The 26637-nt window shown below is 49.5% G+C and overlaps 7 protein-coding genes across 7 annotated transcripts; 4 read left to right on the top strand and 3 right to left on the bottom strand.

Annotated features, from left to right (window-relative positions):
- The first annotated feature begins 67 nt into the window (after positions 1-67).
- B0J16DRAFT_390745 (armadillo-type protein) lies at positions 68-8202 on the top strand. Its single transcript, XM_046131897.1, has 2 exons — positions 68-1501; positions 1554-8202. The coding sequence occupies exons 1-2, from the start codon at positions 120-122 to the stop codon at positions 8062-8064; spliced, it is 7893 nt and encodes a 2630-aa protein (XP_045988493.1). The 5' UTR covers positions 68-119; the 3' UTR covers positions 8065-8202.
- B0J16DRAFT_7331 (DNL zinc finger-domain-containing protein) lies at positions 8203-8956 on the bottom strand. The gene has a single exon (XM_046134392.1). It carries the CDS (start codon positions 8898-8900, stop codon positions 8340-8342), a length of 561 nt encoding a protein of 186 aa, XP_045988492.1. The 5' UTR covers positions 8901-8956; the 3' UTR covers positions 8203-8339.
- A 173-nt stretch (positions 8957-9129) lies between these two features.
- On the top strand, positions 9130-10553 carry B0J16DRAFT_326830 (uncharacterized protein). Its single transcript, XM_046126047.1, has 3 exons — positions 9130-9989; positions 10047-10149; positions 10209-10553. Exons 1-3 carry the CDS (start codon positions 9602-9604, stop codon positions 10372-10374), a joined length of 657 nt encoding a protein of 218 aa, XP_045988491.1. The 5' UTR covers positions 9130-9601; the 3' UTR covers positions 10375-10553.
- A 421-nt stretch (positions 10554-10974) lies between these two features.
- B0J16DRAFT_313197 (uncharacterized protein) lies at positions 10975-12770 on the top strand (the record flags this gene model as incomplete). Its single annotated transcript, XM_046125113.1, has 2 exons — positions 10975-12621; positions 12675-12770. 2 exons carry the CDS (start codon positions 10975-10977, stop codon positions 12768-12770), a joined length of 1743 nt encoding a protein of 580 aa, XP_045988490.1.
- Positions 12771-15695: 2925 nt separating this feature from the next.
- On the top strand, positions 15696-17568 carry B0J16DRAFT_7318 (putative exoglucanase type C precursor). The gene is made up of 3 exons (XM_046134388.1): positions 15696-16437; positions 16490-17056; positions 17117-17568. The coding sequence occupies exons 1-3, from the start codon at positions 15829-15831 to the stop codon at positions 17471-17473; spliced, it is 1533 nt and encodes a 510-aa protein (XP_045988489.1). The 5' UTR covers positions 15696-15828; the 3' UTR covers positions 17474-17568.
- A 524-nt stretch (positions 17569-18092) lies between these two features.
- B0J16DRAFT_408533 (general substrate transporter) lies at positions 18093-20169 on the bottom strand. Its single transcript, XM_046133039.1, has 5 exons — positions 19918-20169; positions 19721-19855; positions 19512-19662; positions 18721-19459; positions 18093-18664 (listed from the first exon to the last, which is right to left on the bottom strand). Exons 1-5 carry the CDS (start codon positions 20008-20010, stop codon positions 18265-18267), a joined length of 1518 nt encoding a protein of 505 aa, XP_045988488.1. The 5' UTR covers positions 20011-20169; the 3' UTR covers positions 18093-18264.
- A 2148-nt stretch (positions 20170-22317) lies between these two features.
- Positions 22318-24920, bottom strand: B0J16DRAFT_7291 (fungal-specific transcription factor domain-containing protein). Its single transcript, XM_046134382.1, has 6 exons — positions 24563-24920; positions 24482-24501; positions 24328-24428; positions 24044-24274; positions 23382-23987; positions 22318-23311 (listed from the first exon to the last, which is right to left on the bottom strand). The coding sequence occupies exons 1-6, from the start codon at positions 24630-24632 to the stop codon at positions 22345-22347; spliced, it is 1995 nt and encodes a 664-aa protein (XP_045988487.1). The 5' UTR covers positions 24633-24920; the 3' UTR covers positions 22318-22344.
- Positions 24921-26637: the final 1717 nt, after the last annotated feature.

Here is a 26637-nt window from a genome sequence, read left to right as displayed (position 1 = left end):
CCGATCAAAAAAAAAGTTTTGGCGGGGACGCAGTTCGCGGTATGTGAAGCTCTTTTTTCGCAGACTTGGATCTTCAACTTTCCCATACTTTCTCTACCTACAAAACAAATACCGCCAAGATGCCGTCCAACTCTTCAGGGCGCATCATCAAGGCGCGGAAGAATAAAAACTCGACACCCCATCAGAAGAATCACAGATGGGAATCTTTTACTACTAAAATTTCTAAATTTAATTCGCTTCAACCGTTACGAAAAGTTCGCCGTCATGACCTCGATAACGAAGACCTTTCGACCTCTACATCCTACTTTCAGACCGGATTGAACAAATGGGGAGAGCTCAATGTCTCAAAGCCTTTCTCTGCCTTCAAGACCAAGGTCTGGCCTCTTTGCGAGAGCCTTCCTCAGCTTCTCCATTTCGAGCAGAGGATAATGGACCTGTTGGCCGATTTTATAGCTGGTCAGGATAAGGAAGCTCTAGAGCCATTGCTGGACCTTCTTACCGCTTTTGCGCACGATCTAGGAGTTCGATTCGAGAAGCACTATGGCAGAAGTTTGGACCTGATCGTGGCTATCGCTGCCAAGCCACAGGATGTCGACGTTATTGAGTGGACATTCGGGGCTCTTGCCTTTTTGTTCAAGTATCTTTCTAAACTGCTCGTCCCTGACTTGCGACCTACCTTTAAAGTTATGGCGCCATTACTCGGAAAGTCACGACATCCTCCCCATATTGCTCGATTCGCAGCCGAAGCACTGAGCTTCCTAGTCAAGAAGGCAGCCGCTCCATCACATCGCGAAATCGCTCTGAAGCGCCTGGTCGAGTGCGCACGAGACGACCTTCTGAGCATCAAGGACGATCGCCAGTTTACCTTGTACAAGGATGGATTGATGAACATGTTCGCCGAGGCTATCAAGGGTACCGACAACATCATCCACTCTACTGCTCCGGCTGTCTTCGCGGCTCTAGTGGACGCTATTCCCGAGGAGGAGCGAACCTTGAGCGAGGACACGACCTGGACAGACGTGGTTTGTGGCGTTTTGACTAGTGTCATCCACCATGCGACTGCCGATACCTTTGGAGATTTCGCAACCGGAGTTCACGAGGCAATCCGAGCCAATATGGAGCGGAAAGCTCCCACAGACCAACAGTGGCAAGTTGTTCCCCTTATTAGAATATATGGCACCATGGCTGGTGTTCGAAAAGGATATCGAATCACCGACTGGTCGCCTCTTATTAAGAACTTCGTCGAGATGCTCTCTACCGTCACAAAGGCTGGGCCAGAAGTTCCACAGGAGGCCTCGAGCGCTGTTTGGAAGTTTGTCATCGTCAGCATTGCAATTATCTGGCACCACGCACCTATTGATGCTTTGATACCCCATATTGTTCCTCTTATTCAATCTCTGAGCAGGGAGCCATTTATGAAATGGTTCATTCCCTTTTGTTCGTATTTCTGCGAGCTGGACGCCCAGCGTTTCGGAAGCTTGTTCCGCAACGACTTTCAAAGGTAAGCGTTCCAAGTAACTGGTCTTTGTCAAAATACTTACATAACATGTTAGATTCATTGCGAACCACTGGTCTGAAGAGCCAAACGAAGATATGCTTTGTGTCCTGTTACCCAAGATGATCATCGAGAACCGTGCTTTCCCCCCAGCCGGCGAGAAGGACAGCTGCAAGATGCCACAAGGATGGCAGGATCAGATCGTTTCCAAGTTCGAACGCTTAGAGATCTCGCCATTCCCCGAACGTGGACCTTACAACAAGGATCCTCAAGTTTGGAGGGACAGATGTCTGCCTAAGTATTCGGCTCTGCTTCAGATTCTCGAACTCACGACGGTCCACCCATCAACGAATGCCCGTATCGCCGAACTCTTGCTTCGCAAGCTCAAGCTTGCATTACGACCATCTTCCACTTTAGCATCCGACGAGGTTCATTTTATCGTTGGCCAGGGTTTTCACGCCTACCTCCGTATGAGTAAGGCTGCTGGTTCTGTCGACATCACCTTGAGCCCTCTCTTGCGAGCTGCTGTTCCTCGATTCTCTCAGTCTGTCAGCTTCTTGCACGCATATCTTGCGTATGAGGAGATTCTGCAGGGCAAAGAGCCCGCTCAGCGACAGGATAGCACGAGCAGCGACAGTTCGTCCAACGATGAGGACCCGGTCATCAAGTCATTGATCGAAAACCTGAGCTCTCCGTCCCACGAACTTCGTTTGGCGTCTCTGAATCTACTCAAGGTTCTTAGCTTGGCATCAGACAGTTCAAACACTGTTGAGACTATGATTGAGGTTGAAGAGACCCCATTGGACCTCGCACATACAAGAACAATCGCTATGTACCTTCGCAAGTTGGCCCTGAATTACGCTTCGTTTGAGGAAAACTCTTGGTTGCAACGAGCTGTGCCTGCTTTCTTATTTGGTATGCTTACAGTGAAGCTGTCTCCCGTGTGGGACGATTCGGTTGAAACTATGAAGCAAATCGCACAGACCAAAGCTGGAGAGGAGGCAGTTTGTGAAGTTGCTTTCCGCTGGTTGAAAGTTCCCTCATCTCGATGGGGTGCTTCGCAACCCGAAACTCACAACAACCGTCGCGCGTTTGTTTCTGACTTCGAGTGCACAAACGTCCACAGGCTTGAAGAAGCTGCATCTGAGGTTGAGGAGTCTATCGACCGCCCGGATGAGCTGATGCTGCAGAGCTTCGATGACAAGCAGCGAACTGCTGAAACAACTGCTGGTAATGCGAGGTCCCGTGCCCTGAAGGTTTTCAATGCGATCCCCTTCATCGCGGAGAGGAGGTCTCGTCAGCTTGTGCCACACTTTCTCGCATGGGCAAGTGAAGACCGAACCCCTGAGTCAATCGATGGCCAAGGTGCTTCTGAGGGAGCCACTTGGTCTCTTGCAGACCGCAAGGCTATGCTCAACGTTTTCTCCCAGTTCATTAACCCCCGAGTCCTCTATCAACACGAGGACGTCTATACTGCACTTTTGCAGTTGATGGAGAATGGTGACGCCGAGGTTCAGAAGGTCACGCTTAAGGCCATCCTTGCTTGGAAGCAGGAGGCTATTAAGACCTATCAAGAAAACCTGGAGTTTCTCCTGGATGAGGCCCGATTCAAGAACGAGCTTACAGTCTTCCTTCAGGATGAGACTGCTATCAAGGCAGAGCATAGGGCTGACTTGATGCCCGTTCTTCTGCGATTGTTGTATGGTCGCACCATTTCCAAGAAGGGCGCAGCAAGCGGCCGACATGGCCTCCAAGCCACCAGACTTGCCGTTCTACGAAACCTCAGCGTCCAGGATATGGGCAGCTTCTTGGATATTGCCACTGGCAAGCTGAAGGACGTTAAAGTTGTTGGCGCTTCGAAGAAGATCTTTGAGGAGCCTCTTCTCCCTGTTCGCAAGCAAGTCGGTTTCCTCAACATGATTTCCTCCGTCATCTCCGAGCTCGGCACCAACGCTACACCCTATCTGGAGACCCTGCTCAATGCCGTACTGTACTGTCTTGTCTTCGCCTGTCGACAGCTCAGTGGCCAGGGTGCAGAACCAGAGAACGCTCCCGAAGAAGAAGAGGAAAAGGCCAGTACGCAGTCTCTCTTGAGGACCATCCGATCCAACGGTCTGAAGTGTTTGATTGCGCTTTTCCAAAACGCTCAGTCTTTCCAGTGGGCTCCTTATCAAGATATCATCCTTGAAGATGTCGTGGTACCAAGACTAGACAATTTGCCTAGCGAGAACACACAGGGAGTTTCTGGTATGCTACAGCTCTTTGCCACTTGGTCTGTACTTCCCAGAATTGCCCTCTTCCTTGCGCCACATGCCAAGGCTCCAGAGGGTGTCCTACCCAAGATTATCGAATGTTTGTCGGTTCAGAAGGGTAAGGACGAAGTCAAGATTCATGTTCTGGGAATTATTCGCAACTTGGTTAAGCTTGCAACTGCGCCCGCGCAGGAGTCCGAGTTCAACGAAGTCATCAAGGCAGAGCTCCTCGATACCAACTCCAAAGCAATCTTGTCACAGATTTCCAATGTTTTGGACATGTCTGGCATCAGCAACGATCTTATGGAAGCTTGTGTGGAGACAATCCTAGCAATGTCACCTATTGTCGAGGATGCCGCAGACGTCCAGGCTGTGATCAAGATCTCCATCTTCCTACTCAACCAACCACCCCGACGAGTTAGCCCCAAGCTCAAGGGTAGAATCCTGCTCATCGTTGAGCAGTACGTTGCAGGGTCTAGTGCCTTTGACAACCAGTCACTGCTTGACGATGTTTATGACACCATATCGTCTCTGTTCAGCTATTTCAAGGATCGTGAGAACCGACAGTCTCTGTCAAGGGCGCTGCTGGCTATCGCTGGTAAAGACAGCAGTCTTCAGGAGATTGCGGAACTGTGTACAGCCCTCAACTCCTTCAAAGAAGGACGTATCGATGAACCCGATTACGATACGCGCCTAGCTGCCTACAGTGCAATCTCTGGTGATCGAGAGGTCACAATGACACCCAAGCAGTGGCTGCCTCTGCTTCATAATCTCGTCTTTCATATTCGAGACGACGCTGAGTTTGGTATCCTCTCTTCCAACTCGGCCGATGGACTGCGCCGATTCATTAGAGATGCAGCAGCTTGCACATCTGAAGATTCCAAGGAGAAATTTGACGTCCATCTCCGGGGTGTCATCATGCCTGCGCTTTACGCTGGAGCCCGCGAGCCATCTGGCACTTCTCGACGAGAATATCTTCGAGTGATGGGCCATCTCTTGTCGACTATGCCCGAATGGGAGCCCATTGCTGATCTCAGTGCACTATTGAACGATCGAAATGAAGAGAGTTCTGAGCTCACGTTCTTCTTTAACATTCTCAGCCCCGCGACAGCAAGGCAATTAGAGGCCCTGCATATTCTTGAGGCTGCTAATAAGCAGAAGGAAATGGGAAGTCAAAACCTGGCCCAGTTCTTCATCCCTCTTCTCGAGCACTTCATCTTTGGTCGTGCCGAAGGAGTTGATGATCACGGCCTTGGAGCGCAAGCCATTATCACCATTGGCAACCTCGCAAGTTCTTTGCACTGGAAGCATTACCGCACCACCCTTCAACGATACATCGGTTACGTTGAGGCCAAGCCTGATCAACAAAAGCTGACGATCCGACTTCTGAGCAAGGTTGCCGATGCACTTGTTGATGCAGCTGAGAATGATGGCGAAGAGCGCATGGAGGTAGACCAGGTTGAGGCCTCGTCGTCCAGTACCACAAGGCTTCCTCTCACGATTCCAAAGGCAGACAAGCTAAGCGTTGAGGTCACCAACCTCTTCTTGCCCACGTTGGTCAAGCATCTTCATGAGAAGGATGAATCAGAGGTCAGTTATCGTGTGCCTGTTGGTGTCATCATTGTCAGACTCTTGAAGCTGTTGCCTTCGGACCAGATGGACCAGAAGCTTGCAGGTGTTTTAACCGATATCAGCCATATTCTTCGCAGCAAGTCTGTGGAGGCACGAGACATGGCCCGAGACACGCTGGTCAAGATTGCTGTTAACTTGGGCCCATCATACTTTGGGTTCATCCTTAAGGAACTGCGAGGTGCCCTGACCAGAGGATACCAACTTCACGTGCTCTCCTTCACCATGCACTCTCTTTTGGTTGCCGTCCTCCCGAGCTGCGCCCCTGGTGACTTGAACTACTGTCTTACCTTTATCGTGACAGTTATCATGGACGATATCTTTGGTGTTATTGGTCAAGAAAAGGACGCTGAGGGATACACCACCCAGACAAAGGAGATCAAGAGCAGCAAAAGTCAAGACTCGATGGAGCTGATAGCCAAGAACGCCTCCATTGGTCGTCTTATTGATTTGGTGACGCCCTTACGAGCGCTTCTAATGCAAAAGGTCGATCTTAAAATGGTTCGCAAGCTTGATACCTTGATGGCCCGTATCACAGCTGGTCTTCTCCAAAACCCCGCCGCTGAAAGCCGTGATACCCTGGTTTTCTGCTATGAAGTCGTCCAAGACGTTTACAACTCTCAGAAGCCTGAAGTTGAGGAGAAGCTTGATCCTCGAGTCAAGAAGTATCTGGTCCAGAAGGGCGCCAAGAAGAGCGGCGATCGCGGCAAAACCACCAAGCACACATACAAGCTTATTCGCTTTGCGGTCGATATTCTGAGAGCCATCCTGAAGAAGCATGACAGCTTGAGAACTCCTGCCAATATCTCTGGATTTATCCCTATTCTTGGTGACGCCATGGTTGGTGGAGAGGACGAGGTCAAGATCTCAGCCTTTAAACTCCTTGCCGTCCTCGTCAAGGTGCCATTCGTTGATGAGGAGGGACCAAAGCTGTACAAGGTCGCCGTCAAGGAAGCAACCAAGAGCATATCTATGTCAGTCTCTACTACCACAGAGGTGGCTCAAGCAGCACTCAAAATGCTTGCTGTTGTCCTGCGGGATCGTCGTGACGTTCCTGTAAAGGATGCAGCGGTCGATATGCTTCTTACCAAGTTGAAGGACGATCTGACCGAGCCCCTTTACCGCCATGTCACATTTAATTTCCTGCGATCAGTACTGGATCGACGGGTCGAAACTGCTTCTGTTTACGATACCATGGATTATGTGGGTACAGTTATGATCACCAATGACGACAAGGATACTCGTGATCTTGCCAGAGGCGCATTCTTCCAGTTTATTCGCGAATACCCTCAGAAGAAGGCCAGATGGGCTAAGCAGATCAACTTTATTGTTGCCAATCTCAAGTACGAGCGTGAGGGCGGTCGTCTGTCTGTCATGGAAATTGTCCATTTGCTCCTCATGAAGTCATCTGACGATTTTGTTCAAGAGATTTCCTCCACCTGCTTCCTCCCACTCTTCTTCGTCCTCGCCAACGACGACAGCGAGAAGTGTCAACTCTCAGCCGCAGGCCTTCTAAGAGAAATCTTCCGTAAGGCCGATAAGGAGCGAACTCTAACTTTCCTTGGGCTTGTGCGAACATGGTTGGACCAGGACGGAAACGAGGCTGTGCTCAAGCTTGCTTTCCAGGTTTTCGGGTTCTACCTTGAATCTAACGAAAATGCATCAAAGAATAAGAAGGACTTTAAGCTTGTTCTCGAAAAGACCAACAGCGTCATCCAGAATGAGGACATTCGAGAAGTTGACGGAGAACTTCTGGAGGCGGCTCTGGGAGTTCTTCGTGCTGGTCTGACTGTGTTCCCCGAAAAGATCTTGGCAAGCAGTAGCGAGGAGATGTGGTCCAACATTGTTAGATGCTTGTCTCACCAGGAGACTTCCGTCAAACTATCTTCTATCGGGTTGACCAGCTCTTACTTGGCAGACTTCGCCCAGCAAACTGATAGCGCGTCCGTTGGCGAGCCAGTAAAGGGCAGTCATGGCCTGACGCTCGATTTGCCAAGGATACAGAACCTCGTCAGACTGGGGCTGGGTGTCCTAGCAACCAGAGACATTGACGAGAAGCTCGGAGCAGAAGCTGTACAGGTTCTGGCCTTCTTGGCTCCCCGTCTCCCTGAAGGTGATGGAGAAGAGAAGGAAGACGAGGAAGATCAGGCTGAAGAGACCGACGAAAAGACTGAGCGCAAGACGGACCTCGAGCATATGTTCAGGCAGATCTCTCACGTCATTCGACGAGAAATTCCTCCTAGGGCTGTGGCCATCACACCAAAGGTGGCTGCAATGGAGCTTCTGGAGACTATTTGTCGCAGGTCCTCGCTGGAACGTCTCCGGCCATCGTTCAGGACTATCCTTGTGCCACTTCACAACCTTACTGACCCCTCAATTGCCCCTCCCTTCTCCAACGATGAGCTCTTCAAGACAAAGCATGAAGCTCTCAAGACACGCGCACAGATCCTTATGGATTCTCTGCAGAAGAAGTTCGGTACAGCTGAGTACTCTAAACAGCTGCTTGCCATCAGAGAGGAGGTGAGGAAGAAGCGAGAGGAGCGATCAAGCAAGAGGAAGATCGATGCGATTGTGCAGCCCGAGAAGTATGGACGGGACAAGAGAAAGAAGTTTGAGAAGAACAAGGAGCGCCTCAAGACGCGATCCAAGGAGCAGAAGGTCATGAGACAGTCGTTCAAGCGATGGTAAGGGGATTGATGATGTTGCATCAACTGGCGTTATGGAATTGTGGCATCAGACAAGATATGTGTTTCCTGGCGTTATTATCTGGATCTATAGTAAAAGTCATTTGTAGATAAGTATGAGAATAAAACACGGCCGTCTCTTAAGGCTCGTGCGTATTATAATGATTTTTCCTGTCTATTGAGGAGGGTATCCCACCAACGCCAACCAACGCTTCTATTTACATTATCATACAATACAGTCTTCTTCAAATATATCCCGTGCTTCGTTTGCATAGCCAATTAATTTGAGCTTCTCTTATCCTTTTTTAAGGCCTCGGATTTCAAGGACAGTGGTTGATGCTCCTCATGCCAGAATTCAATATCACCATCCTCTCCCAGGGTGCCCCGCTTGACTAGCCGGCCCTTCTTCTGTAGAATTTGCTCGATGGTGACTGTCTTATCACCAAATATTTTTAGGTGATCACTGATGACATGTCTATTGCGGCATTCAGGACATGTGATGAGTGTAGACCCCCAGTGGTAGCCCTGTTTGGATACGTTGTGGTGGGAGCGATGGCCGCATGGAACGCAGGTAAATGATAGCTGATAATGTGAGGCCTTGATATCTGGCCTTTCGCCTTCGCTCTTGGGTTCCTCGCCCACTTTCGCCTGCTCGGCTTTTGGTTTGGCGTAGATTGGGGGAGGCGGCCTTGGGATGCTGTGCGTTGCGCGGAAGGGCTGATAGTTTAGGTTTGCGACTGGGCGGGCAAGAGGAGCGCGGAGGAAGGAAGAGTGGCGCTGTGACTGAGCACGCAGCTGTCGCAGAAATGCAGGGGCGATAGAGGGTGAGCGCGAAGCCATTTTGTGTGGTTTTGGTGGAGTTGGAAGGTGATGGCGATGTCAGAATTGATTTGGAGGAAATGTTTTCAATTAAAGAAAGAAGGGTCTTGGTTGTGAGACGTCATTTGTGGGGCCGTTTCGATGCTGTGGAAGGTTGACGAATCACATCGATCATGTCACTTACACGGTTGACCTTCCTATATATCAGATGCCCTCTGTGCACATCCCGCTGTCAAACAATCATGTATTATTACATTCTAAATACTAGTAGAAATCCTATGTTTCTGTCTAGTACCTAGGCTTCTGTTTGGTCAGGCAACTGGAGGAGCAAAATGTGCACAGCCGGTGCGTATCTTTGGAACAAATCCTCGAAGGTCTCAACCCTTCAAATAGGCAGGGACTGCCGGTGTTCTTGATTTATGGGGAGTTTAATCTAGCTTTCAGGGCCTCGATTAAGAAAGAGCTCATAACACAGGGTCGTCATGCTTTCTTCGACAATCGACTAGTGAAGGTCGTCGTTGCTTCCTTTTGATAAACACCAAATCTTCTTATAGAAAAGGTTGCCCCCCACCCCAGTCATCTGTCATCTTCATCACTCGCTCAACTTCACCAAAATTTTGTTTCTTTGCAGTATTTCACGCGCTCGTTGCTTTCTTTTCATTATCATTCTCAGCTCACACGACCATCTTATCCCACCAAAAAGCCTCCCACCACTACCCAAAATGCTTCGTGAACTTATCTTGGCCTCATTGGCCATGCTCTCCTCTGCTTTTCCTCCCTCCCCTCCCCCCAAAGTTTCCTTTGAACAGGATCGTGATATTGCCCTCGCGATTATCAACGAAGCACGACAAGCTGGTGGTCTCCATGATCTCTATTGGGATGAAGGCTTGGCAGAGGATGCTCAACGCTATCTCGACAAGATAGCCTCTGGTAAACTCCCATGGGGTTACTCGAAAATCCAGTTTCCAGTGTCAGGAGAAGCCATATACAAGGAAATTACAGCAACTGATTGCGAAGGGCAATCATTCACGGCTACTCTCCAAACCGCTGCAGCAGGTTGGCTTCGGAAAGAGAACAGCGAGTCCAAAAAAGAAGCCACTACCAACTACTGTGAGTCGCCCTAGATTTTGCGATTTTGCGATTTGGCTGTATCTAACAGTTAGACAGATGCGTGCATGTCACCCACCGCAAGACATGTCGGGTGTGCTACAAGAACCCTTACAGGAGTCAACGAATGCACCTTTTACGATGTGTGTATCTTTGGGTGCAGGTAAATTGCTTCTGACAGAATGTGGTCAAAGAAAGTATCCTCACTAACATGCCTTGTAGGATTCCAATCCTGCCGACGCCAGGCAAAGTACCGTGTCCCGATGATCAAGACAAAGACAAGAAGCAAGCACTTTGGATGCAGACTCCATTCAAAGTCATACCTATGTGTCATCTCAACGAAGGGTTTGGGCTTGTTGACCCTGACGAGGACGAGGAGGACTCCTAAAAACCTTATTTCCAACACCAACCCCGAGCAAGTATCAGTTCAATCGGATGGGATGGTCGATACAGATAAGGGATAAAGTCAGGAGAGGCTACAAACAGTGACAGAACAGAATTAGTACTTAGTTAATTACAGATATTTCATTACTGTTCAATCCCTTGATGAAGTAAACAGAGTCAAATATTTATGTCCATGCAATATGGTTGCATTCATATAATGTAAGTTGACAGCGCCGGCAATAAGATGCGCGGGTATAGGGTAATGCCACCAACATTACATAACCATCGCGGCCTGAACATGGTCCGTGCACTTCACAGCAAACCTGTGGAACGGCGAGCGACGCGATTAAGAAAAAGGTCCCCAGTTCGCGACTCCATCAATCATCAAGCCTTGAAGCCATCACGACAGGCACGAAACAACCACCTCTCTCACCCCTTTCGGTCACCGCATTTATACGGCTGTTTTCGCGTGAAAGTCACGACCTCAGTCAGGAAGTCAGCCACAAAAGGCCCTGAGGCAATAGCGAGAGAAGACTCTTCGCGTGTTGGCGTAGCTCCCTTTTCCACGGCATGAAATGACCACCGGGGTTTTATAACGCACACAATGGAAAGATCAAAGCCCCAGGCATTCTTATCGAGCTATGCGCCGCGACTCCGCGCCTACAACAACTCCCTCCTCACCCCTGTTCTACCAAGCAGCGCGCCCACTGGCCCGGTTTCGAGGACTACCAAACGAGGGACGACCATCATTAATTATGCTGAAGATGGCTATGACGACCTGGAAGACGACAGCGATGACCCGCGTCGACGACCAACAGGACTGCGGAGCTTGCGCAAGGAGGATTCGGCCAGCAGACTAGACCTCGCCGACAAGGTTGGCAAAGATACCAAGGAGCCAGTTGAGGTGCAGGGCGTCTGGCGTGATTGGATAGCTAAGCATAGGTTGCTTAGGAGCGATCAGCAGAATGCCATCCAAGCGACGCTCCCTCTTACTCTGATTCCGATTCGAATCGATTTGGACGTTCCTGCGTTTATCCCCCCAGCTCCGTATCCAACGCCAAACCCTAACACGGTGGATACATCGCTCCCTCAGTACCGTCAGCAGGAGGCGACGGTGCCTTATAAACTTCGAGACATCTTTTGTTGGAATCTTCACGAAACGCTCATCTCTACTGACCAATTTGCCCAAACGCTGGTGCAGGATCTGGATTTGCCAAATCGACAAGCCGCCACCGCTGAAATCAGTAAACAAATCCGAACACAGCTGGAAGAATACTCGGGTGTTGCCCTACACCCTTTGTTCCATAGCGACCAGCAAGCTCCCTCTGCCCCACAACCTACAACGGCCGGATTGACGCCACGACCAAGCTTTGCGCTCAAGTCCCGGGATGATTCTCCGGCCTCCGCCATCCGTGGCACTTCACGGCCTGACACGCCAGCGCAGACGGGAGGTGCAGCCACTCCCTCACAAACTCAAGCTCCCGATGTCACAGCAGAGGCGACACCGATACTTCCCGACTCCGATGACTATAACCCCGACGACACCTACCGATGTATCATCAACTTAAGTCTCAATCTAGCATCGATGCTCTACACTGACAAGTTCGAGTGGTCTCTTCTGCACCCGCCTGGTACTGCTGAGGCATTCGCCAAGGTCACATGTACAGATCTAGGATTAACGGGAGAGTGGATCCCCGCGATGACCCATGCTATATACGAAGCTGTCCTGCGGCTGAAGAAGGAAGCCTGTGAAGCAGGTGGTCTTGTCGCTGGATGGGGTGGTCTGCAGCAAGAGCTGCCAAATGACGCTGCTCACGGCTCGGAGGCTGGTTGGAGATATGAACCGGAACATCTCGGCGATGACTGGGAGCCCAAGGTGGAATTTCTCAGTAAGGAAGAAATTGAGAAGAGAGAAGGTGACCGCGAACGTGAAGTTCGACGATTGCGCCGTGAGACGGCACGGTTCAGCTCTACAACAGGCATGCTCGGAGGCACACCATTTGGGGCACCGATGGAGGTTGAGGAAGAGAGAATGGGACGAGGTGAACGGTCCAAGAAGAAGCGTCGTTTCCGAAGTTTGAGTCCCCTTGGACGAGGTGGTACGCCTGGAGGACGAGGCACGCCCGATGTTGGCGGATATGGAGGTGGCGGCGCCCTGACAGACCAAGAGAGATTCCAGTGGAGATGTATGCACTGCAGGATATGGGGCACAAGCGTTTGGGCTGTCAGGGACGGCCCAGCAGGTCCAAGGGTGAGTCCAGCCTACAAAGATGGGTTGATTGATGCGTTGCTAACTCTACTTAGACTCTGTGTGCCAACTGCGGCTACGTCTACGAGCGTGATCAGAGACTGCCTCGTCAAAGTAAAAACCTCCATTTGTCCGACATTCGTGGAGTTTAGGATCCTTCAGAGGGGCAATACAAACCGGTAGATGCTTCAGACTCTCAGCCCAAGAAACCCGATAACACGCCAAACAAAAGCAACGGACGGACCAGTCGAAAATAGTCCTTTGCGTCTTAAATAACGACATAATGGAATGGGATATGCCCGGTTAACGGAGGAAGAGGATGAGTGGTGGCAAAGCACCAATCTGACAGTTAGTAACACTTGGGAGTCTTCGATTTTGTAAGCAAAACCTTTTGGGGACGGTGGAATTGGAAGGGATGATTATATGGCGTCTAGGGAGGATTGGGATTCCTCAAGCGGACAATAGTTTTTGTCGTTGATAATTGTTGGACGAAAGGAAGAGAGACAAGAGAGACGGGTGTGGACTTCGCGATACACATCCTTGTAGATTATATCAATACAGGTGGTGTTTTAAGGGGTGTTGGTGATACCTCTCTGGATACTATTATTATTGCATGATGAATAAGTTATACTCTGATGATCTTGACCAGAAGCGACTTTTTTGATGGACACAAAGACAGCATAATCTGGACTAATGGGTGGTCTGCCAGACAAGAAGAATCCTATCAAGGTAGTGGAAATGTAGGACCATAGGACCTGTAGTTGGTCATCACGTGTGGCGGATGGACGTGAGATCCAGTCTACCTAGGTACCTTCCCAACTTCAACTTCCCCAATTTAAAGACAACAACCTCAACCTCATTCTACCGGCAACATGGCCGGAAACTGGAGAAACACAAATACATTTCCACCAACGCCAAATCACACGCACTAACCAAAATATGCAAATCACCTTTGCACCCTTGCAACTACATCGCATCGAACCATCCCGGTACGCTTTGGGACAGTACGGAGGAACATGTTCCACGATCTAATCCGTCATTCAAGGCGAGTCTAGTGGACGACCACAGTTTCACCCCGCACTTCTGAAATGGGTTGTCCCATCGTCTCCGGGATGCATCGACGTGTGGAGATGACTTCTCACTTGTCTTGACTGTGGAGTATGGAGTATGGACTACAGGCCGGCTTGGCAAGACCACCAAGACGGTTCGAGCCGAAGACTACATGCCCGTTTGACGCAGGGTTTCTGACTCCGGTCCTCTTTGTTGGTCAACTTCCGTGGCTCGAAATGGCATTGTTTACGGACCATAGGCGTTTATTGCCACGTCAAGTGGCGGTTAACATTGAAGCCGTACTGTTGCTTGAACTTGAGCTGTTGGATCTGACGGATTGGAAGAACTCATCAAACCAACTACAACACAACTTCAATGCTCTACAAACTATATAGGCACCGTAGCATTGGAGTTCGCTTAGGGAATGCGCTGCTACCGGCTATCACATGAGACCACCAGTCATATAGGAGATTTACCGGTTGCCTGGCAAGGCTTTACACATAGTCGGCAGCAGTATCCTGGTCTATAGTCGGCATATGACAGGGTCCGAGCCACTATCTCGGTCATGATGTATCCGAAACTGCTAAATCTGGACGAAGCATCTGTCCATTGCCTGACCTGGCCATACTATGCCAGGGGTTCAGCTTCTAAGGCCTCCGCAACAAATGGCAGATGACCAACGACTTCTGCTGCTGGACATGAGAATGGGCATACTACGAGCGCATTAACAACTCCAATCTTACACAAGTCCACTCACGATATCTGCAACCGCCGACTCGTTCGAACTTCTTTTAAGCGGTCGGGCTGAATCCCGAAGTACCGTGGGGTCTCTGCAGCAGCATAACTCGCAATACACTCACTGTACGCAACACAAATAACCTAAAATCAACGCTCTGTAAGACATGAATTTCCACGTTAGGGCATAGGGCATGGACTGCTGCGATATATGGACGCAGGAATCAATATTTGGCATATCCAATAGCCCACTGCCCAATAGGAGCAGCTGATGGAACTTGTGGTGCCAATATGTTTTCCACCCCCATGAAAGGAATGATATGCAACGGCAATATCGCCAGTTGAGTCTTGGGCTCTGGCCGGAGCAACGGGCCATTCAGGCTATGTTCGTTCAAAACCGTTATGGCCATTGCAAAGGACTTTGGTGGATCTTGACAGCAGGCTTCCCCATATTGAATTCGGATGAAAGTTGCAAGAGTACTCCATACACGGCAAATCCCATGCTCAAGCAGCGGCAAACAGGGCATCGTCATGGCTCGCCATCGAGGCCAAAACACTGTGGGGTTGGCCTGACCAGCCGGTACGGCTAAGTAGAGTTGACCCCAGACGAAGATCCGCCTGGTCAAGATGGCGGGTTGTTGCTTTCCCTTACTTGCCTTTCCAGGGGTGTTTCTTCAGCCACCTCACGATCTCTCTGTAAGTCTCCTTCAGGCTCCGTTACTCTTACGGTTCAAAGATGATGGAAGCGACGGCCCGAAGAGCGGATGGTATCCTATTTCGTCGTAGTCTTCATGAGAGCGAGGTTCTCCGCAGCAAGACAAGCCTGGAGAACTCCTATACGCGCTCACTAGTCCGAGGTTTAACTCTCCTCCAATGAAAGATGATAGTAAGTACAGCCTCTTCGGAGGCCAATATTTCTCTTCTTCGGTAACTACGGACCGGCCTCAATGTTCCTATTCTATTGCAGAAACACATCTCGCACTTCCTGTACGCCACTCCTGAGGCTATTGCGGAGATCGGCTCAGTCACTTCCTCCCCTGTACGCCCGCCTACCTCATCATGGTTCCCCTCGATATGTCTCCGCCTCGGAGCCATACTCTGCCTGACCTCAACAAGGATAATCTTGGAGGCGATATGGAGATCATCGTGCCCTCTCATGTCAAAGGGGTCGCGGCCCGTAACCCGATCTCGGCCTAGAGACTGGAGACTCGAGCCTCATCGGTATCACGGCTTCTCTTCTTGATCATCCCATCTTTATGTTAGCCAAGGGCAAAAGAAGGTGATCTTGGTAGTTCCGGATCATCTTGTCTATGCCCCTGATCCAAGTATATAATGAGCTTGGATCCCCAGACCAGATCAACCTTACTCTCACATCACATCCTCTTCAGTCAACTCATCTACCCACCGGTCTAGCTTTTGTTCAAAATGTATCGCGTCCTCGCCACCGCTTCGGCGCTCATTGCCACCGCCCGGGCTCAGCAAGTTTGCTCCCTCACCACTGAGAGCAAGCCTGCCTTGAACTGGTCCAAGTGTACTTCCAGCGGATGCACAGATGTCAAGGGCTCCGTCACCATTGATGCCAACTGGCGATGGACTCATCAGACATCAGGATCTACCAACTGCTACACCGGCAACAAGTGGGACACTTCTATCTGCACCAGTGGAAAGACCTGTGCAGAGAAGTGCTGTATCGACGGCGCCGATTACAGTTCTACCTACGGTATCACCTCCAGCGGCAACCAGCTCAGTCTCTCATTTGTCACAAAGGGTCAGCATGGTACCAACATTGGTAGCCGTACCTACCTCATGGAGGACGAGAACAACTACCAGATGTTCCAGCTCCTGGGTAACGAATTCACCTTCGATGTTGATGTTTCAAACATCGGCTGCGGTCTGAACGGTGCTCTGTACTTTGTCAGCATGGATGCAGATGGTGGCAAGTCCAAGTACCCCGGAAACAAGGCTGGTGCCAAGTACGGTACTGGTTACTGTGACGCCCAGTGCCCCCGTGATGTCAAGTTCATCAACGGACAGGTAAGTCTTGCGCCGATACTTAACCCAGGATGAAAGCTAACATGTATTAAAGGCCAACTCTGAAGGTTGGGAGGCTTCCAAGACCGATGTCAACGGTGGTATCGGTAAATTGGGCACATGCTGCCCCGAGATGGACATCTGGGAGGCCAACTCCATCTCCACTGCCTACACTCCTCACCCTTGCACCAAGCTCACCCAGCACGCTTGTGAAGGTGACTCGTGCGGTGGAACCTACTCCAACGACCGCTATGGCGGAACTTGCGATGCTGATGGCTGCGACTTCAACTCCTACCGCCAGGGCAACAAGACCTTCTACGGTCCCGGATCCGAGTTCACTGTCGACACCACCAAGAAGGTCACTGTCGTCACCCAGTTCCACAAGGGCTCCAACGGCCGTCTCTCTGAGATCACTCGTCTCTATGTCCAGAACGGCAACGTCATTGCCAACTCTGAATCCAAGATTGCTGGAGTTCCCGGAAGCTCTCTTACTGCTGACTTCTGCACCAAGCAGAAGAAGGTCTTTGAGGATCCCGATGACTTCCAGAAGAAGGGTGCTTGGGGTGGTATGAGCGATGCTCTCGAGGCTCCCATGGTTCTTGTCATGTCCCTCTGGCACGACGTAAGTGTTGCCAATCCCTAAATCCTTCATATTGCATGATATACTGACTCTTGTTCATAGCACCACTCCAACATGCTCTGGCTCGACTCTACCTTCCCCACTGACTCTACCAAGCTCGGCTCCCAGCGTGGATCATGCTCTACATCCTCTGGCAAGCCTTCCGACCTTGAGAAGAACGTTCCCAACTCCAAGGTTGCCTTCTCCAACATCAAGTTTGGCGCTATTGGCAGCACCTACAAGAAGGGCTCCGAGACCACCCCCAACCCTCCTACCGAGTCTAACCCCACCACCCCTCCCGTCGGCGGCACTGTTGACCAGTGGGGTCAGTGCGGTGGCACCAACTACAGCGGCCCTAAGACTTGCAAGTCTCCCTTCACCTGCAAGAAGATCAACGACTTCTACTACCAGTGCCAGTAAATTTGCGGCCAGGCTATGTCATCTGATGACTGAGAAACGATGTGATGAGAGGATAGTCTCCATGAGATTGTCTGGATGAGAGATGAATTGGTTGCTTGATGTGGAAAGGGGGAGGTTTTCAGCTTGTGGATTGCTTTGTGCTCTTTTTTGCCCTTCGTTTATATCGCGCAGTAAAAAGCGACTTTTACCCCTATTGTATATACTTTGGTAGAAAGATAGCAAAAACTGTCGTTATCAACTCACTCATTATCTCATTTACTCTGTGCGGTTGTGACACTGACTGATTATAACAGCTTAGACTATTGTGTTGTTAATAGCTGTATCTTATATTAAGCTGCTAGTTGGGAGTACCAGAAGGTTAATACATTATAACAGCTTAGACAAATGCTTCCTCCAGCATCTGATTTCATGACGTCGTGAAATCTAATTCCAAACAGACCGAAAGATACAGTAAAGGCAGTCTCGACATTGAATAATAACGTCGATGAGGAGCTTGATTTGCGTCATTGCTGACTGGCGCCAGTATAGATTTGACGGCCAATCTATAGTAAAAGATAGACCATATTGGTAGGCAGTTAAACATTATCCGAATTTGGTTCAAGGTCTGAGGTTAGGATCACTGGTTTATAACCGAGCAAAGTAAAGTTATTCAAATATTATAGTATTTCGTTATCCAGGCTTTGGCTATGTATCAATTATCGCCTTCGCCTTTGGACTTGTCCATGAAGATCCTTCCATCTTATTGTCATAGATCTTTCATAACTCAGATATCAAATAATCACATTAACCATTTAAACAGATTCGCGCTTCCTCTCGCTCTGCTGAATCTCCGCTCCGTCCTTGTAGTTCTGGGTCTCGGCGTGTGAAGCCTCGACGCCGAGCATTTGCGCTCCCTTCTCGGAGTGGTCGGCACCACCGAAGACAGTGTCCATGTGCTCGAGGGCGATACCCTTGGTCTCGGGGACACAGAACCAGACAAAGATGGCGAGGAGGATGTTGACAGCGAAGAAAAAGAAGAGGCACTTAAGGCCAGTCTTGGCGAGGAAGGTAGGGAAGAACTGCTGGAAGATGGTGTTGGCCACGTTCTGGCACTGAGAGGCCATACCGACGGCCTGGGTTCGAACATTGGCTGAGAAGACTTCACTGGTCCACATCCAGACACCAGCACCCCATGAAGGCTTGTAAAAGAAGCTACAAGAACGGGTCAGTTTTGATCGGCAGAATCCAAAGGAGCAAAAGTAACTTACATAAAGAGATATAGCATGACGACGATACCAATGGCAGAAGGTTCTGTCTTTGGGTCCGGTGTCGCAAGACCAATGACGGGAACAATCAACATGCAAACAGCCATACCAATGGCACCAACCATGAAGAGCCAGCGGCGACCAAAGCGATCGGCAGTCCAGACGGCGTTCAGAGTGAATAGAATACCCATAGTGGCCCACAGAGCGTTGATGAGGTTGATCTTTTCAGTCGAGGTCCAAACCTGCTTGTAGATGGAGGTAGAATATGTGTTGAGGGTGCCTTGGCCAGTGAGTTGTTGACCAACGTTGAGAACGACGGCGATTCCGAAACGCTTCCTGATAGAAGGATCCTTGAAGAGAGCGCGGTATCCGGGGCTGATGGCTTCCTTCTCGTATTCGATGGCGGCCTGGATTCCCAAGACCTCTTCTTCAACCTCCTCATCGGTCTCGCGGATACGGCGAAGAGCGGCTCGAGCCTCATCAACCTTGCCCTTCTTGATGAGGAAACGGGGAGACTCAGGCTGGAACGGAAGCAGGATAATGACGAAGGTAGGGACGAGGACCTGGAAGATAACAACCATGCGCCAGTCCCATTCACCAAGCTTCTCTCGGTTCTTTCCGCAAGCAAAGTTGATCCAGTAGGCAATGAAAGCACCGACTGAGTAGAACATTTGCCAGAAGGTCATGACCTGACCTCGAATCTCGGCGGGAGAGATTTCGCCGATGTAAACAGGACCGGCAGCTGAGGAGTGTTAACGTCTAGACGGGAATACTGTCGATAGTAAATGGCTTACTGAGAGCGGTACCCTGACCAATACCAATGAGGACACGGCCGAGAATGAAGACTCCAAGCTTTCCCTTGGGTGCAAAGGCCTGAATAATAGCGGCGATAATGGTGATGAAGCATCCAATTCCCATACCAGCACGTCGTCCAAGCCAATCAGCCTATATTGTTGCAATGAGTACACCACTCGTATCGTTATTGGGTTCGTATAGAACGTACCAAAGGACCACCGATGAAGAAACCACTGACGATAGCACCGATAGTGTAGCAAGTGTTGATCAGACCGACAGTGTAACTGTCGTCCTTGAGGTCGAGATTGAACCAGTTGAGCCAGTTGTCCGACGCTTGAAGAGCCTAAGGAACTCAAAGTTAGTCATGATGTATCAAACAATCAATTTCGATGCTTTGGGACATACGTTGAAAACACTGGAGTCAAAGCCGTAGAGCGTCATACAAGACGCTGCTACCATGGCAATGTACCAGTTGTAGATTCTGGTCTTGCTAGGCATTTTGGCGGTGTTCGGTTTTGCTCCTGCCTGTGTGTGGGTGTTGCTCGAGGGTTCTCGACGATCCAGTTCTAAATGACAAGACCCAAGAAGCAAGAAGAGGAGGATATAATGAAAAGAAGACAAAGTGTGGAGAGGAAAGAGAGGAAAGATTGATGCTTCCTTGGACTTCTTTTATCTCTGAGTCGAGGAAGGAACCCCCAGACCCAAGTCTAGATTCATCTTGCCCCCGTCGCCCTAGACCCCAGACTATCTGCCTACACTACAATACCAGGAAACCCCAGACCCAAACCCCAGATGGCAGTTACGGCTACTATTGCGTTGATGGATTCGCGGGAATACGCGCCTTCCCCACTACCCTAAGTGTTCAGTAAAGGCTTAGCTTTACATACTAAACGGCAGGCGATTCCTTATTCTTGCCCTTGCCTGTTGTAAGTTCATCCAAAGTTCCTGTGGGTTTACGAATAGAGTAGGAACGGATCACTCGTTACTGCAGTTTCTCCTGCGACCTTATCTCTGCCATTGATAGGGATTAACTTATCCACAAACATGAGAGCACGTTCAGTAGATGATTGACGTTACACGTACATGTAATTAGGTGCTTATCCTGACGTTAACTTTACTCGCTTAACCGTCAAAACACGAAAGGTAGTATCCATTTTACTGTCAGTTCAACGAGACGAGAATAGACCGACGGTTAGCCACAACCCCCCGCAAAGTTAGACTTAGCTAGACTATCAATTGCCCCAAGATCGCAACCCCCAAAGTTATATCTCCTCCCCCACGATCTAAAAGACCCAAGAATTCCATCTATTATATTGAAGGAAGGACAAGAGATGCCACTACGCGGTGCCGAGTTCCGTGTGCCCCTTGGCGTCTACTGCCTACCCCCTGCCAACTCCTCCACCAGCTCGGCGCCTGCTGCCAGTTTTGGGGTGGAGAATGGGGGGGAAAGTGCATTCTGCGGCTGATGATAACCGCATCGTACCAGGTGAACAGGGGGAACAAGTCAAACGATTGGTGGAATTTCTCGATTCTTAAATTTATCCGTCCAGCTGCGCAGTCTGTAGTTAAAATTTAGCTCTGCCCGTGCTAGACCCGCTAACAAGAAGCCAACCTACCTAGTCATGGATGCATCTCCACCTCCACGATTTTCCCTTTCACCCCGTGCGGAGTAGACCGCTTCATCTCGGTTCCCCGCATCGTCATTTTATCTTTGCTGTCTCAAGAGTCAGGGTATAGAGATGGAAACATTCGAATCTGGGGAAAGAAAAAGAAAGAAAACATCAAAGATTTCTTGTTGTTTTACAGTTCTGTTGACCTGCGACGTTGACATCCACCAAGTGACGGTTCCATTTGGCAGCATTAAACCCATATTAGACTACCTACTGTGCTTACTCCTACCCCAAAACACAAGGGTCCTCCAAATTACATTAACAGCCATTTCATATGGCCAGCCACTCCTTGGTCAAGGCTGATGACATTTCGCGAATGTCTTCCTTTATTCGCAATGAGCACGACCACCCCAAACATTGAACCATAAAGCTTCAGCTCTGAGCTCAGCCAAGACTTGGCCCCCCTTCTCCGGCCCGACCCCACCCTCTCGGGTGCTGTCATATTCTATCTCGACCTGTCGGCTTAAATCAAATAACACACTATGCCATAATTTAGAATGCCAAGGCCGATCTATTCGGTGTATCGACCTCCTCCACTCACAACAGCTCGTTGAAAGGCCAACTGCCAAATGTAGACATTGCCAATCTGGTGTTGTAGCTGGGTAGAATGTAGTCGCCATAACGCCCTTATTTTTACTTGTCAAAGGGTTCTCTTTTGCTCGGTCCTCTATGCGAAATTCCAATGTCCATGATACCTTAGATATGTCTCCGTTATTCTGTGCGGTACTCTGTCAAGCCTACTTCAGATGAGTTCATGAATAGTATGAGTGTAAAAAGTGTTCCAGTGCAATAGGGTAATAGCCATTGCCAAATCTAATACCATAAGGTGTCCAGCTTCCAATCGCACCAATCAACACCAACTGATTCTTCACATAACATCTGCCGTTAATCCCTGCATTCTCCCCATAGGCTACTGTCAGAAGACCTCTCCAGTCTCCCCTACTGCCATGTTGGCTTCTTATTTTCTACAATTCATCAGGCAAGCACATCTCGGTACAAATGTACCTTGCTATTACACAAGACATAAAAAGGCGTCCCACATTGAGCCTGTTGACCACCGCCTGGTCTTGATCTTGATTCTGAGTGTGCCGTCAGACCATGCGAACTGAAGATCTTCCCTTCAAAACCTTCCTCTGCCCCCCCAAAAGCCATGCTCCGGGCCTCATTGTGGTGGGAGCCCGCCACGCATCATGTGTGCAACATCAACTCCTGGCCATTGCATCTCCTGAGGCTGCTGTGAGCTTTGCATCTGGAAACCAGCCTGGCTTTGGGGTGGTATACCTCTGCTCTGATACTGCGATTGATACTGTTCCCTAGCGGTATCGCGCATTTGTCTTCTCCCTGACAGACGCTCTACCACCTCGTGCGAGATTACACCGAAGTTTTCTCTCAAACGCGAGGCGTCTGCCCAGCGCTCTCCAAAGGTGTTCAAAGTTTGCGAGATTTTATCCAAGCACTTCAGACTCCTGTCAAGGTTGTCTTCTCCGTTGATCCCTTGGGGCTGTAATCGCCTTGGAAGTGGAGGGGGAGGGGCGGTACCGGGACGTGGGATCGGAATTGGGACTGGCATTCCTGAAAGAAGCATTTCTTCGGCGTCCCGTAGAACTGCGAGGAATTGGTTCGCCATGAAATAAACCCTCATGACGTCGTGGTATGTATAGAATCCCGAACCATGAGCGTTGTTAGCCATATCATGGGCAGTATCGAGATAAGCCATGGAGTGCTCGAAAATCAGGATGCGGTTATAATCAGTCATGCTAGGCGCCCTGGCTGAGGGCGCGATGCAATAAACATAACTATACCTTAGCTCCTGCTCAAACAATTGCCGGATTTCAGGAGCCAGATCATTAGGGAGAGTATCCTGCCATTCCCGCATGTCGAGACACATTTTCCAGATATAGGAAATTGGATCTTGCAGGGGGACTGATCCAGACTGATATAATTCTTGGTACCAATGCGATTGTGCTCGCCGAAGCTGAAACAGTAGTAGGGCAGGGTCGGCTGGCTGAGGTCTAGAAAGCGCATCCAAGGTCGATCCTGATTTCGCATTGCTAGACGCCTGAGGAAACGCAACATTAACAGTATCATCAGTGAACGAGAACGTTCTGGCATATACCATGCTAATTGCACTAGATATAGGTATTAATATACGGACGTTTCATAATTAAGAACAAAGAGGAAGGGGGAGGAAGAGCATACCGATCGAGGGCGTAAACGCAATAGAAGATCTTGCGCCGCATATTTAGGGCGGATTTATCAGACACAGAAGATAAGGGAGGATCCTGATGGAGACCCAAGTCGACAATTGCACGAGCTGTGAACCCAATCGAATGCCAGCTATCAAAATGGGCAGGATCCAGCATAGCATATTGCGTGAGAAGTACCAGTGACTGTATTTGTGTCACATGTCCTGGGGCAAGGGCTTCATCTGCGTGGTTCATTGCTCTCGCAGCATATTCAAGGCCATCCAGGTAGTAACTGTCCTGGCTACGTCTACTTTGGGATGTAGAGCCAATGGCGAGAACCATGTACACGAGCCAGTAATCCGAGTCTTTGATGGTTCGGGTATCCTCCTGGTAAAGGTCATCCAGAGCTGTTAGAAGGGCAGTCTCTGAAAAGCATGGGAACAGTGAGTAGATATTGTCCATATAGTGTTGGACAAGCGCATGCGCAGTTGGTCTTGGAGGCAGACGGGCTTGAAGAGACTCTGGGAGAGCATCATTAGTAGTTGCCGCCAACACCAATCTCGCAAATGTCATGTTGGTTGATGTAGGCTCAAAGTCTCGTGTTGTAGCATTGACAGATCTGACGAGATAGGTTAGACAAGAAGGTACGATCCAGTTATTAGACAGAATACTGACAGGAATCCAAAGTCAGAGACAAGGGAGTTGACATCCAAGGTTTCCCTCTTGTGGGCAGCCTTGCGATAAATAGCAGCACGTATGAGTGCAAGTGAGTCTCTGCGATCCATCTGCTGCACATTGAAAGCCGATGCGTCGTTATCATGCATGGCAACTGACGCCTTGCGTGACTTGGCATACTGAAGTCTCTTTTCGAGCTTTTCTATCCGTAATTCCAGGGCAGCGACGTAGCTAGACATGAGTTAGAACAAGCTGTAAATTTATATGACAAGCCAGTCACTCACCTTCGTTCTTTACCTCGAGCAAATTGGTCGTTAGCCGCTGAGCATTCGTTTGCTCGGCCAGCCTTTTCGCAAGCCGTACATGCAGGCAGCTTGCCATCACACTAAACACTGTTAACCCCTGTTCCTAATAGCATTCAATATCGTGTTTGCTCACTTTGACTTTTGCAGCGCGACCTTAAGACGAAACGAGTCAGCATTCTGAGGGTCTTTTGAACGTATTGGGCTCAGCACTTACACCGGGAACATGCTGATACAGGCCGGGAAACCCTGAGTAGAGGGTTGTGGGAGAAACTTGGACGGGGCATCTTGAAGTACAATACTGGCTATGTTATCTTCTAGGTCTGGCAAAAGTCCTATTGGACTGGTATTATGCAAAGCCCGATCAGTGGAAAGCAACAGCCGCAACGACTAAAGCGTGATAAGAGATGGCAATTGATGGAATAAGTCTGGGGTGACTGTCAGAATGTCGTCAAATTTCTCCACTCGGAAGCGGGACACTCGAGACCACAAGGATCAGGCTGACTGGCAAACGAGGATAGATGATGGCCAATCGGTTGGTTTTGAATCTCAGCTATTTGTCTCCAGCAATATGAAGAAATTGCAGCTCAGCGCTTTGGGCTTCTAGCAGCCTTGTCTGTGACTCGAAACACAGTCAAAAAGGGGCTTGGGAAATGGGTGAGGGCCTGGTGCGGGCAGTCAATCCACTGTGTCGTGGCGTCGTTCGTTGGTTCGAGTTCTGAGTGGACGGTTGCGGGACAATCATCAAACAAAGGAATGATAGTCGCGGACTCGGTAAGTCAAGTATTTGTATGCTTAGCCGAATTCAGCTTCAAACTAATAGCATTGAGGGCCGGTTCAGATGACGGTAAAGAAGAGCGGAATCACAATAACGAAACAAAGGGTATTTGAGTGACACAGCAAAAGCAAAGTGCTGTTGTAGTTTCTTGCTGATGAGGTTCAATCGTATCCTTCAAGCAGGCTGTTGCGCGGGGTGGGGCCGATGGCGTAGAGAGGGCAGTTGAAAGCCCTCTATATGGGCTGAGGCACGGACGATGCAAGTGTAGATACGCAAAGTAGGCAGCTGCAGAGTGGCTTAGATAAATCGTATGTCCTATCGAAGCTGATGTTGGTGCTGAAGCTGTACCAGTAGCTGTATTGGGGAGGGAGATAAGGTGAGCCTCGATGACGGGATGAACAAGTCAGGTAAGCTCCAAGATAGAAGGTGGTAGCTCAGGCAGGTACCACCTACCTCTAGCCGCGCAACTGCCTCGGTTGACTATGGATACGGCAGTAAACTCTATTCGACAATTATCAATAATCTTCTACTCGCATTGTAGTAGTGCTATGGCAACATCCATAGGATCTATTGCAAGCTGGAAGTTAGACATATCAACACCAAGGTTCGTTGTAGAAGGTTAAAGTGAAATCATGCGTCGGTACTTCTACTACGGGCGGAAACAAGGGGACTTGCTGGACCGCGATATGTAGGTATCCATGATTATGCCAGACGGAGGCTCCGGGCCTCTCTCCCCGATGCACGTCAACTTAATACTTTAAATACGGCCGAAAACCCAATGTACTGTACCTATGTTAGTACTTTACGTGCAGAACAGTGCCAACTTCACTCTGCCTAGTCTCGGTATATGACAGCCTCTATCCTTGGCTGGTGTCAAGCTACGATTCGGATCTAGTACTCACGGGAAGGAATACTTGACAGGGGATACTCAGCTATCAGACCCTGGAACTGATCAGTATATCAGGACAGGACATGTTCATTTCGATTCGCAGTTACAACAATTAGCAGGCCAACGATGACCTGTACCATTTCGAAGCTTATTAAACGCCATCATTGGAAGCTCTTGCTAACATTATATTTATCTGCAGTGGCGCAAGCCTGACTTCATGTGCGAAGCCTCTTCGATATATGATGAAAACGGCAAAATACTAAGTCACCATGCCAGCAAGTCACTATAGTCGGAAGCTTTCATCGGTTCCGTCTGGGACTTGCTACCGAGTCAACAAATTTAACACATGAAATGGCTCATGGCTTAATATCTGCGCTTGAAGTTTGGACATATTCTTGTGATTCGTGACAGATGGATAACTGTGAGAGTAGCCTCTTGAGATACTCACGAACTTGAGAGTGGTGGGTTCGATTTACGACCCCTGTAGCGAATGGTATAGGTATGGGCATCCATGTTCATGGAGGTCATTGGCAGTGAATGACCTGTTCTTTCTACCTACATCAAAGTAATGGATTCTTGAAGGTGAGTAGTATACTGCGGATTGACCGCGGAGTCTGTACAGTAC

This window comes from Fusarium flagelliforme, assembly GCF_020744385.1.
Source record: "Fusarium flagelliforme strain FIESC 12 MPI-CAGE-AA-0113 chromosome Unknown B0J16scaffold_1, whole genome shotgun sequence".
Taxonomy (NCBI): domain Eukaryota; kingdom Fungi; phylum Ascomycota; class Sordariomycetes; order Hypocreales; family Nectriaceae; genus Fusarium; species Fusarium flagelliforme.
The sequence above is the reverse complement of the archived record's forward strand: the minus strand, read 5'-3'. Positions and strand labels throughout refer to the sequence as shown.

Excerpts from the sequence above, each read along its gene's own strand:
- B0J16DRAFT_7331 (XM_046134392.1), bottom strand. The coding sequence starts at position 8,900 with ATGGCTTCGCGCTCACCCTCTATCGCCCCTGCATTTCTGCGACAGCTG.
- B0J16DRAFT_7291 (XM_046134382.1), bottom strand. The coding sequence starts at position 24,632 with ATGCCCCGTCCAAGTTTCTCCCACAACCCTCTACTCAGGGTTTCCCGG. Across the intron at positions 24,429-24,481 it reads GTCGCGCTGCAAAAGTCAAA|TGTGATGGCAAGCTGCCTGC; the intron begins GTGAGCAAACAC and ends AACAGTGTTTAG. Across the intron at positions 24,275-24,327 it reads GCTCGAGGTAAAGAACGAAG|CTACGTCGCTGCCCTGGAAT; the intron begins GTGAGTGACTGG and ends ACTCATGTCTAG.
- B0J16DRAFT_326830 (XM_046126047.1), top strand. The coding sequence starts at position 9,602 with ATGCTTCGTGAACTTATCTTGGCCTCATTGGCCATGCTCTCCTCTGCT. Across the intron at positions 9,990-10,046 it reads AGAAGCCACTACCAACTACT|ATGCGTGCATGTCACCCACC; the intron begins GTGAGTCGCCCT and ends ACAGTTAGACAG. Across the intron at positions 10,150-10,208 it reads GTGTGTATCTTTGGGTGCAG|GATTCCAATCCTGCCGACGC; the intron begins GTAAATTGCTTC and ends CATGCCTTGTAG.
- B0J16DRAFT_7318 (XM_046134388.1), top strand. The coding sequence starts at position 15,829 with ATGTATCGCGTCCTCGCCACCGCTTCGGCGCTCATTGCCACCGCCCGG. Across the intron at positions 16,438-16,489 it reads TCAAGTTCATCAACGGACAG|GCCAACTCTGAAGGTTGGGA; the intron begins GTAAGTCTTGCG and ends CATGTATTAAAG. Across the intron at positions 17,057-17,116 it reads TCATGTCCCTCTGGCACGAC|CACCACTCCAACATGCTCTG; the intron begins GTAAGTGTTGCC and ends TCTTGTTCATAG.
- B0J16DRAFT_390745 (XM_046131897.1), top strand. The coding sequence starts at position 120 with ATGCCGTCCAACTCTTCAGGGCGCATCATCAAGGCGCGGAAGAATAAA. Across the intron at positions 1,502-1,553 it reads TTCCGCAACGACTTTCAAAG|ATTCATTGCGAACCACTGGT; the intron begins GTAAGCGTTCCA and ends ATAACATGTTAG.
- B0J16DRAFT_408533 (XM_046133039.1), bottom strand. The coding sequence starts at position 20,010 with ATGCCTAGCAAGACCAGAATCTACAACTGGTACATTGCCATGGTAGCA. Across the intron at positions 19,460-19,511 it reads TGGTCAGGGTACCGCTCTCA|CTGCCGGTCCTGTTTACATC; the intron begins GTAAGCCATTTA and ends AACACTCCTCAG. Across the intron at positions 18,665-18,720 it reads GTCATGCTATATCTCTTTAT|CTTCTTTTACAAGCCTTCAT; the intron begins GTAAGTTACTTT and ends CCGTTCTTGTAG.